The 11,843-nt window shown below is 45.0% G+C and overlaps 1 protein-coding gene across 1 annotated transcript; it reads left to right on the top strand.

Annotated features, from left to right (window-relative positions):
• Positions 1–5,230: 5,230 nt before the first annotated feature.
• Positions 5,231–9,164, top strand: LOC123066910 (cytochrome P450 81Q32). Its single transcript, XM_044489894.1, has 4 exons — positions 5,231–5,820; positions 6,729–7,053; positions 8,322–8,680; positions 8,779–9,164. The coding sequence occupies exons 1-4, from the start codon at positions 5,231–5,233 to the stop codon at positions 9,035–9,037; spliced, it is 1,533 nt and encodes a 510-aa protein (XP_044345829.1). The 3' UTR covers positions 9,038–9,164.
• The last annotated feature ends 2,679 nt before the right edge of the window (positions 9,165–11,843 follow it).

The following is an 11,843-nucleotide window of genomic DNA, read 5'->3' as shown; positions in this document are numbered from 1 at the left end:
AAACTGCAGAATTAAAATCATCACAAAGTTGTCAAACCGACTGCAGAAAATTATTCTGAAGCTTGTCCACACTAACGAATATGGATTTCAGAAAAATAGACATCCAAGATTGTTTAGCTTGGGCATTTGAATATATTCATCCCTGCCAGCAGTCCAAAAAGCAAATGGTCTTGTTGAAGCTAGACTTTGAAAAGGCATTTGATATGATTGAGCATAACACAATACTGGAAATCCTTAAGGTAAGAGGTTAGATGGATTATGTGGATCAAGATGATTTTTTCTTCAGGGGTCTCTTCTGTGCTGTTAAATGGAGTGACTGGAAAACAGTTCAATTCTGAAAGAGGGGTGAGACAAGGAGATCCTTTACCACCTCTCATCTTTGTGTTGCTGTTGATCTCTTACAGACAATTCTAAATAAGGCAATGAGGGCAAGACTAATAAAGGACCCAACTGAATCAAGCTCAAACCTCGATTTTCCTATCATACAGTATGCAAATGACAGTCCTAATTCTGCCTGCTAGTCTAATTCAAGTGGAGCAAGTGAACAATCTATTGAAGCATTTTCCGATCAAACTGGGCTAAAAATAAACTACCACAAATCAGTTATGATCCCTATAAATATGCAGGAAGAGGTCTTTTAATCAAATATGTTTTATCTGCTTTAGCAATCTATTTCATGAGCATTCCGCTTCTGCGTGCTTCAATCACTAACCGGATTAACAAATATCTCAGGAATTTCCTGTGGAGAAAATATGGAGAGTTGGTGGCTGGCCCTGCAGTGATTGCCTATGATAAAGTTTGTAGACCAAGAAAACAAGGAGGTCTTGGAATATTGTATGTGAGTCTGCACAATAAGGCCCTAATGATGAAAATTGTGCAGAAGTTTCTTAACGAGGAACCCCTTCCTTGGGTTCAAGTTATTTGGGAGAAGTATTATTCTCAGTCACTGCCAGGTTCTAAGTTACAGGGATCCAACTGGTGGAGAAGTCACCTGGGGTTATTTGATGATTATAAATCTAATTCAAATTGTAAGCTAGGCAATGGACAGGCTATCCTTCTTTGGCATGATAATTGGAGTGAACAATGATACGTCTCCAATGTATCTTTAATTTATGAAGTACTCATGCCATGTTACAATAATTTTATAACTTCTCAATTGTAGGTTGTTGCATTTGAGGTAATTAAGATCCCCAAATCTTTGACCAAAGCGTCAAGCACCATTTGTGGGATCCAAAACTCCTCTTGATGGATTCCGATTTGCTTTCCAACTTCTTCTTTTTGAACACGGTAAAATCATAGATGCCCACATATAGGCACATACACTCATTCCTATGGACGCACGCACGCATGCCCTACCCGTATGAGTACCTCCAAGATATTGAGCCGACATCACACATTGAGATTGACGAAGTCACGACAGGTGTCTTGTAATTGACGGAAATGGCTCATCCATTGAATGAACCTGACCATCTGACCTTTTTGGCATGAAAATGAACGAAAACTAATAGGAATATGATATAGAAGCAGAATACACAATTCTCAAGTGCTAAACGTGACTTAGGCTGCGTTTGGTAGCAAAGATTTTTTTTTAAGTTTTCTGGCAATACTGCTGTTTCTGAAAAAACCATGGTTTTGAATATTTTGATGCGCTTGGCTTCAGCAAAAACTAAAGTTTTGTAAAGCACGGTATCCCCGAAACCATGGTCTTTTTGAAGTACCTGGAAAAGAGGTCCTGATCTCTTTTTTTCTAGACAGAGCGGAGAGAAAAGATCGATCGCAGTTGGCATTGTCGTCTACTCGAGATAACAGTATCCAGCAGCTATCCTTTTCCTCTTTCTGTTAGTGTATGGTGAACAACATGTATTATATCTCCTAGACCGATTGAGTTAGATTTGTTTACCACGTGCTAGTCTCTATCTGTTCTCTTCACCATGAGCGAATCAAGCTCACCAAGGGATAGACATATTCTACGGATCCTAGCATCTATAGATCGAGCGGATGTGTGCATGGCGGCTGCATGTCGCCGGCCGCTGTTAACAACCGCTAATTACTCAGTCATCCACGCTAAATACTAGGGTCAAAACTTTGATAAAACAACACCAGCCAAACACATGTAAAACTGAGATAAATATTGGTTTTAAGAAACTGTAGTATTCCTCGCCCACCTATGGGAATACCGTGGTTTCGAATTACCACAATTTTCTAAAACTTTGCTGCCAAACTAGCCCTTAACTGTGTTATGTAATATTTACAATGGAATCCAAGCCGGTCGAGGGGCATATGAGGGCATTTGTCATTGAGATTATGCCATAAATGATGCCGTATTTTCAAGGCATCAGAGGATAGCCGGTTGTTTAATCAAGACAACTGCAATCTAGGAGGGTCCTGACAATCAAAGTTATTTTAACACCAGCGTGATACTAGTAGCAATTTTGGGGTTTTGTTTTTAGATTGTGATGTCCCACGGTGCAACGTTTCCCACAGCGGGGCGAAGTGTCCCTCCCCTAAAAAAACAGAAAGAAATAAACAAAAGGACAGGTTGCTTGTACTATTTATTTATTTATTGACATATCATTAATTTGTATTTATCCTGAGCAAGATGCATGGAGCCCTCAGATTCTAGGGTCGTCATGAATCAAGATGTATTTTAACTCGTACATTATCCTATGGATAAATTATCATCAATAATGTTGATTTTTCTGGAGCACCCAGCTTCTACAGTCATCAGATTGGATCATATGCCCGTTGAAACCCACGTCACGAGGCGCGGTGGATCCCATCCCTTATCGGCGGGAGGGCTCCGTTTTCTGATATTTTTGTGAGTTTTATTAAGGATTGTATTCTACTCGGAGATGTGAGGCGGAGACTGCTCGCTGTAGATGGAATAAGGTCATCCGCACCTAGCCCCCGTTTCGGTGGTGCTTCTAGCATCGTGGGAGGGTGTGTGGAGATTTGCCTCCGGCGGATCTTATGTGATCCGGTCGGCGTTTGTCTTCGATGGATCCACATGGATCCGGTTTTTGTTCATATGTTTTCGTGTGTCTACATGTTGGATCTCTTCGATCTATGTTTCTCTTTACGGTCGCTGGTTGCTGTTCTGGTGAGCTGGTCCTATGGGGCCTTAGCACGACGATTTCCTGGTTGTCTATTACAACAAGGTTTGCCCGACTCCGATGAGAGATGGGCGATGACGGCGTGCTTGTAGTCGTCGCTAGGACCTAAATGTATTTATTTTTTTACTTCTGGTGTTGTTTGTACTATCTCGACAATTGATGGATAGATCGGAAGTTATACTAAAAAAACTTCTACAGTCGTCATGGATCAAGATGTAATTTCTTGGTATAAATAGCACGTCACATCCTACCTGCCCCCCGCGGCGCGCGCACACCCCTCCAAATCTGCATTTGTTTTTTAGTGACGGATTCTCTAACTAATCAAACCATTTGCAGTATAAACACGAAAAAGTTCGAGGCAAATGTGTTGTTTTCATGTTTGCTACCTAAATGTTTAAAGAATTATAGTCCCCCCATACTAAAGCGGTGTCAAATTAATATGGGTCGGAGGGACTATAGGACATTTGCTTCTAGTACGTGATATAAAGAGACATGCTTTTTTCTTTTTTTTGTGGATATAAAAGAGACATGCTTTTTGTTACTGAATAGCGATTTTTTGTAGCAATGGAGGTCACAGAAGAGGTCCAGTGATTTAGCATGATGGTGGAGGAGACGATCCCTCGCGTCGCTCTCACGGGCGGCGGCGGGGAAACCCTAGCCCCCACCCCGCGCCCGCCTCCTACACCATCCCCTCCCCTCGCCGCCTTTAGAAGGCGCCGCCAGGTGAAGCCCGGTGCGCGTCGGCGGCGGCGGGGCCTTCTTCTCCTCCCGGCGTGCGGCTGTAGCGCAAGATGCGGCGGCGCGGAGGAGTCTTGATGTTGATGCGGCGAGGGCGCAGTGGCCAGACGGCGGCGCGAGTGGGCGACCAGGCCGTGGCGGCTGTGCGCGGGGTTGGCTCCGGGGCGGCGGCGCGGGCACGGATCCATCGCGGATCTGGTCCTGCGGACGCGGTCTCGGCCTCCCCTGCTCGACCAGTGGGTCTCGGTGGGGAGACTTCTCCTTGCTGAGATCTGGCAGCGGTGGCCTGGATTATCCATATCCGGGCAAGGATGACGGCGACCCGTCCACGAGAGATGGAGGTCTTCGATCAGATCTGGGTGAAAACCTGCTATTGTCTATTGCCAAGGCCGGTGATGGCAACGCTGTCTGTGTCGTTCCCTTCCTGAAGTCATCGCCGGGGAGAAGTTCAAGGCCACTCTCTGCTACCTCCGAGAGAACCCTAGATCAATAGATCGGATGATGGCGGCTCTTTGGTGTCGTTTCCCTCTTGGGTGCGTCATTCTTGGAGGTGCACGCGGGCTCGAGGGACCGGAGGACGGCGACTTTGGTGGAGCGGTGCTTCATCTTGCACATTGATGGTGTCGGATCTCGGCGGCGTGGCGTTGTGGAGACTCGGCGTCTGATGCGAGGAGATGGACTCACGCAGATGGTAGAGGCCTGGCAAGGTCGGTGCTTCAGTTCTACTCTGAGGATGGACGGAGGGATGATGGAGGCGACGGGCCTTGCAGCGTGTGGTGCTCACTGGGAGTGTGCCAGACCGGTGTGGGACCCAATCCAGGTAGTGGCTTGGATGAGACACCTGACTTTAAATGTTAGGCTTTTGTGCGATGTCTGTTTAGTATTAGGCCCGGACATTCGACACGCCTTCATCAAGGGGATAGGAGTAGCAACGCTGTTGCCAAGATGGTGGCTTTAGGCTTATTGATGTATCACCTTGTATGATCTTTGTGAATAATTAATAATATGGCTGCATGCATCGTCCAAATGCAGAGGCCGGGTATGTCCTCCTTTTCTTAAGAAAAAAGTAATTGGTGCATCGACGGTATGCCAATAATAGTGAGATGGCTGGACTAATGTGGGCTATGTTTGCTAGTTCAGAGGGTTTCTCCAATACATTATTCTTTGGTTGAATTATTGATGTTGATTTGTCTCGTAGCTTGATGATTGCCTGGAGTCCCAAAATATCAGTGATTAAATTATCTGCGACACTGTTAGCTAGCGCTACACTACAGCCGACCATCTTTGTTTCCCGATTAAATTATCTGTGATTTCTGGGTATAAATGCCAGGCCGCGTCCTACCTGCTGATGCACACAAATTAAGTGCACCATAGACACAATGAACACGATCTTCGTTTTCGTCATCACTCTCCTGCTCCTCCTATTCACACTGGTAGTACAAGCCCTAAGGCCCAGGACTAACCAAAGCCAGCCGCAGCCGCCAGGGCCTCCCGCTCTCCCCATCATCGGCCACCTCTACCTCTTCAGGGGGCCCCTCCATCGCCGCCTCACACGCCTCGCCACCCGCTACGGTGCCGTCTTCCGCCTGCGGTTCGGCGCCAAGAACGTCGTCGTCGTGTCCTCCGCCCAAGCCGCTGAGGAGTGTCTCGGCGTGCATGACATCGTGTTTGCCAATAGGCCGCAGCTGCCGACCGGCAAGATCATCTCCTATGACTGGAGCACCATGGGCACCGCCAGCTACGGGGACTACTGGCGCCACATCCGCCGCATCGGCGTCACTGAGCTCCTATCGGCGCACAGGGTGCAGCAGTACGCCGACGTCCACACGCAGATGGCGCGGTCCATGGCGCGGCGCCTCTACCGCTCGGCTGCCGGTGGTCGTGCGCGGGTTGAGCTCAAGTCGCGGCTCTTCGAGATGCTCATGAACGTAATGACGAGCATGATTTGCGCGAGGACATACTATGGGACGTACGTAAGATCACTCAATTTACATCACTACCGTAATAACTAGCTATGCCGACGGATTATTCTATGCCGACGGCTTTTTGTCGGGGCCATCGGCATAGATGGATGTATGCCGACGGCCTGGAGAATCGTCAGCAAAGAAAAGCCATCAGCACACCATCATACATGCTGATGGCAATCGTCGACATAGAAAGGCCGCCGGCACACCATGGATGCATACGACATACTCCACTATCTCCGACCATACATAGCATACAAAATATCGCGATGTACTGCTCACTACTATAAAAACTCAACAGAAACTGTTCTTATGGTTTTACAAACTTTTCTAGTGTGCCATCTTATATTTACTAAACGAAATCTAGTTTTGTAGTCCTCGCCTTGATCCTGGTGAGATGCACTAAGAAAAAAGATAGATCACTTTGATTTTTAAAAAAGATAGATCACTACAGAAAATATGTCGATACGGGGTGCTTTATTCTACGCTGAGTTCTAGAGCACGGGATCTGAGCGACAACAATTTAAGCCGAGTTGTATTCTGCACCCTGGGTGACGAGCATTAAGCAATCTATATACTAATGTTCGTAACTTCATCCTCGAGGCTCCAAACACCATGGTTCTTGTTGCCTTAGAAACTAGATTAATTAATCAAACTGTTTGCAGTAGGAACACAAAAAAAATCAGTATGGTTCAAATTTAGCTCCAAATAAGATGATTTTGAATCACCACTCCTGTTATGTTCATATTGTTGTCTAGATAGTAATAAAGTATTTTGGTAAATGTGCCCATGTTGTTTTCATGTTTACTATCAAAATATTTAAAAATTATGGACAATAACTATTCACTACATTTGGTTACAGTAATTTTATATAAAGCGACTTGATTTTGTAACTGATTGGAGTTTTGTGTAGCGATGGCGAGGAGATATTGGAGGTGACAGATGAGGTCCAGTGGTTTAGGACGATGGTAGAGGAGACGATGACACTAATTGGTGCGTCGACGGTGTGGGACTACATACCAACACTGGTGCGGTGGCTGGACATCGGCGGGTTCGGGAGACGGTTGTGGCGGCTCCGAGAGAGTAGAACCAAGTTCGTGCAAGGACTTATCGAGGATGAGAGAAAGAAGATGGAGGAGGGCACGACAACAGGGAGGACGATGATTGGGGCACTGTTGGCCCTGCAACACAAGGACCCAGAGGATTGCCCAGACCAGCTTATCCGAGCTTTGTGCATCGTGAGTATTCACTTATAATTTCAGAAATATTTCAGTGGCATATTTGGACGATGGTACTGCAAAGGGGTCCATATGATTTAAACTAAGGCCTTAAGATCTGGATCAAGTTCCCCTTAGGTGTGTAGTACTAGATATTTAACAGTGAAGGATGCCATTACAATGCTCATTACGTGACATCAGAACTTAGTTTCAATTGTTATTAGTACATGTTCCACGTGTAGCTGTAAAATTCCCCGTAGGTGATAGTGCACAAAACCTCACGGGTTCAAGTACAAGTTACAGTCATATTATATGGAAGAAAGTCTAAGCCTAGGCAGGTTTATTACAAACCGCTATCTAAATTGAAACCAGTCAAAAGGTATTCGAACACCAGTTTACCCACAAAACGAGGTGTTTCTTGTAGAAACCCTGTAAACCTGGAAACGTACATAATTGACACCAACTTGTTTGGAATATTCCTGCCACTGATCGGAGTGGTGTAATAACCTCACAATTTGGTTGCCGGCTCCAGTATAAAAAACTAGACATAATTTGCTTGTGTGCATAAATAGTAAAATCCAGAAAACCACTTTTTGCTAAAAGATGATCTAAAATCTTAGAATTTTTTCTAGATACCGTGCCGCATAAAAACATTTCCAATGATGAAGGTATGTTTTGTTGTTGGATCTACATATGCTATACAAATGCATGTGGGGCTCACTTTCCATTTGCATCTTCTTACTCCCACTCCCCTTTTCTATATGTTGTTGTTCCTTTCCTAGCTCATTGCCTATCTTGTCGATCCACACATCTCATTGTAAGTCACATTCCAATAGTTGTTTTCCCCTGTTACAATGCGCGCATCTAGGGCATGGTTGTCATGTGGATGGTGCTCTACACCATATAGCAGAGGGTTGGGTACCTTCGATCAAGAGATGAAGCTTAATTATCAAGGGGACATTGGTCACAGCCTTATCAGTATCAGAAACAATTATCTTCATAGCATAAACTGGACTTGTGGCATGGGTTCTGTATATAAATATCGCAACCCGAATTTATTAGTCACATTCATGTTTTCTCAACAGAAATAGCAAACCTTATGGTGAATTTCCTTTTCCCCTAGTTAATCAAATGTATGGTGTAGCCATGTTTATTTTACTAGATTTTGTGCTTGTCATTGAACCTTTATAAAAATTATGTTTATAAAAAAATTCATCATTGGAATAGTACTTTTTTTTCATGTGTGTATAATATTCTACCTATGCTGTGTCATTCTTCTGTCATTGAAGAGCGCCCTCGAAGCTGGATCATCTACTTCTGCAGATACAGTTGAGTGGGCAATGTCCCTCATGCTGAATAACCCTAAGGTGATGGTCAAAGTTCGTGATGAGATTGATTCCTACATAGGGAAACCAATACGCCTAATTGAGGCGGCCGATCTCCTGAAGTTACAATACCTTCGTTGCATAATCATGGAGACGCTTCGTCTGCATCCACCAACACCACTTCTTGTTCCTCATGAATCTTCTATTGACTGCACCGTCGGTGGATTTTATATTCCCAAGGGGACAATGCTTCTTGTGAACACATCTGCAATACACAGGGATCCCAAGATATGGGATAAACCAACAAACTTTATTCCAGAAAGGTACTGAGTATGAAACCATGCATTCACTGTTTATTTGGTTCCTGGAAATGCTTATTTGAGTAGCATAGACCTTACTGCTTTGTTCATTATTTTCATAGGTTTGAGGGTGAAAAGGGTGAAGGTAATATGGCTATGCCATTTGGTATGGGCAGGCGACGATGCCCAGCAGAGAATTTGGGTATGCAGATGGTAGGCCTTGCTCTGGGAACTATGATCCAATGTTTCGAATGGGAAAGAGTGGGGGAGGAGCTTGTGGACATGACAGACGGCTTTGGCCTAACTGCTCCGAGGGCAGTGCCCTTGGAGGCCTTCTATAAACCCCGTCAATCTATGATTACTCTTCTTTCGGAGATATAGTATTATTGTGGAACACACGGCTGTTCTTTTGTTGCTTTGTGTTGTATGGTCATCGTCAGCAAAATATTGTGTGGACATGTGACAATATTATCCATGTCTCTATGTGTAAAAACTATGTGCTGCAGTTTGCTAGCTATTCACCACCTGTGAGTGGAGCATCGACCATGCACTCCGTTGATGCTTGGATGCCACCATATAACTTAAATCTGTGTTCCATACAAAGTTGTGCTATATTTGTTGACATTTTTAATTCAGAACAACTGTGTGTTTGATCATTTGTTTATGTATCAAGTACTTCTACTTGTTCTATTTGACTCTTCGGCTGGTTTCCATAAGCATTTTTTTCCACATAAACACGGTGGCCTCTGCGTAATTAGGATGCACACATCCAACACCAACGCACACACACCAAAAACATGCCAATAAATAGCAAAGTCATATAAGACAAAAGCTATACGCATGCGAGGAAAAAAGTGATCAGATCAGCGAAGCAACAAACTACACTAATGATCATATTCACACCAATTATCTCATGACACCACACGGACAACGAGGTTCCTCAACAGCAACACCTTCACGAAGGGAGTGATGCTTAAGCGTCGCCGTCGCCGGATCCAACCATCCATGGCCAAAATCTAGATCTTCATCCTGAAGAACCAGTCCGAGCATAGCAATGCCTTCAACAAATTAATGACGTAAAACCATCATCATTGCCAAGTATAACCAACTCAGGCCAGACCTAGGCGTACACCTATATAAGGGAGGTAGGGGCCTCCGGAGTCGGCAGCTAACATGCGCCTCTCTCATGTGAGACAACCAACATCAAAACAGATTGGACATGCAAATTACCTCACCTCAAGGGCTTTTTTTTAAACGAAGTCTCAAGGAGAGCCCGACTTTAAATTAACAAAGCCGTCAACCGGCCAGGATTACACAAGGCCACCAAGCAAGAGCGATCGAAATATACAAGGAGCTGACTGAGCAGCTTACAATGTAACGCACACTACTGCACACAAAGGAAGAAACAAGAAAGACCTGCAAGTAATGTCGAAGCCCGCTGCACATACGCACCAACAACAGGAAAGCAGAGAAGCCTCAGGGATCAGCCAGAGGCCTGCAAGCGTTGAGAGCAGCCGCCATGAATAACTCCGATATTGATGCTCTGGGGGTCAGGGTGCTCGACAATTTGTGTGCGGATCTTTCTCATCCTTCCCCTGAGCCTGAGGAGGAGGATGAGAGTGTGGAGAATGTTGAAGTGGGTACCTCTGAGACTGGTTGTGAGGACCAGCTGGAGAGTTTCAATATTCCTAAACGCAAGTGGAAGCAGAAGATCTACCCGGATTCTGCAGTGCGTAGGAGTGCTCGGATTCGAACGGCTAAAAAATTCCATGACGAGATATGAAAGGAATCTTTTGGAATAACAGAGGTCTGAAAGACTTGGCTAAAAGAAGGTTTCTTGTTGAGGCTTCTATTGAGCATAGGTTGGACTTTATCGCATTGTCGGAAACTGGTAGAGCTAATTTTTCGGCACAATTTCTCAATACTTTATCGGGCGGTATTGATTTTGACTGGCATTGTCTACCACCACGAGGAAGATCGGGTGGGATCTTACTCGGAGTTAGATGCGATTCGTTAGAAGTCCTAAGCGTGGTCATGGGAGATTTTGCTGTTAAGTTTAGGGTGCGGTCGAAGATCGATTGGTTTAACTGGGCTTTGGTGGCGGTATATGGTGCCGCTCGACCCGAGCTAAAACCGGATTTCTTGGCTGATCTGGTTAGGATTTGTGGTTCAGAACAACTTCCAATCCTGGTGGGGGTGATTTCAATATTATCAGAATGCGTGATGAGAAGAATAATGATAATTTTGATGGTAGATGGTCATTCATGTTTAACACTATCATTGAAAGCTTGGATCTGAGAGAGATAGAGCTTTCGGGCAGAAAGTTTACCTGGGCTAACGTGATGCCAAATCCAACGTTTGAAAAGTTGGATCGAGTCCTGGCTAGTGTCGAATGGGAGCAGAAATTTCCCTATGTAACAGTCCAGGCACTTTCGCGTGGTATTTCTGACCACACGCCTTTATTTCTCGACTCTGGGGAACCCACTCATTTGGGAAATAAAGCTGTTTTTTCTTTCAAGCTAGCCTGGTTTGAGAGAGAAGGCTTCTTTGATCTCGTAGCCAGAGAATGGGCTAAGGATGCAGGAGGTAGGTCTGCGCTTGAGCGCTGGCAGAATAAAATTAAGCATTTGAGAAGTTTCCTCCGTGGGTGGGCTAAGCATCTCAGCGGGGTTTATAAGATTGAAAAGGAACAGCTCCTTACACTTATTCAGTCCCTAGATGTAAAGGCAAAAACCATGGTCCTGCCAGCCTCGTAGCTTCATGCCAAGCTAGATGCGGAGATGAGGCTGAAAGAGCTCCTTCATGAGGAAGAGTTAAAATGGGCACTCCGGGCCAAGGGTCCGAAGGGTAGTCCAGGGGGACGCGAACACACAATTCTTCCACATGATCGCTAATGGTAAACATAGAAAGAAGATGATCTTTCAGCTTGAGCAAGATGAGGGAACGATTCTTGGACAGGAAAACTTAAAGCTATATATTACTGAGTAATACAAGCAGCTGTTTGGGCCTCCAGAGGACAACTATGTGTCGCTGGATGAGTCTAGGATTGAGGATGTGCCTCAACTTATGGCTGTTGAGAATGATATTTTAGCTGCTCCTTTCTCTGAGAAAGAGGTGTTTGAGGCCATTTCTCAGATGAAGAATAATAAGGCTCCTGGCCCGGATGGTTTCCCGGCTGAGTTTTATA

The sequence above is a fragment of the Triticum aestivum genome, chromosome 3B, assembly GCF_018294505.1.
Source record: "Triticum aestivum cultivar Chinese Spring chromosome 3B, IWGSC CS RefSeq v2.1, whole genome shotgun sequence".
NCBI classification, from domain to species: Eukaryota; Viridiplantae; Streptophyta; class Magnoliopsida; order Poales; family Poaceae; genus Triticum; species Triticum aestivum.
This window is presented reverse-complemented; position numbering and strand designations above follow the sequence as displayed.

Bases quoted from the DNA above. Each gene is read 5' to 3' on its own strand.
- LOC123066910 (XM_044489894.1), top strand. From the start codon at position 5,231: ATGAACACGATCTTCGTTTTCGTCATCACTCTCCTGCTCCTCCTATTC. The intron at 5,821-6,728 runs GTACGTAAGATC...AGTTTTGTGTAG, and splicing joins GCGAGGACATACTATGGGAC to CGATGGCGAGGAGATATTGG. The intron at 7,054-8,321 runs GTGAGTATTCAC...CTGTCATTGAAG, and splicing joins TTATCCGAGCTTTGTGCATC to AGCGCCCTCGAAGCTGGATC.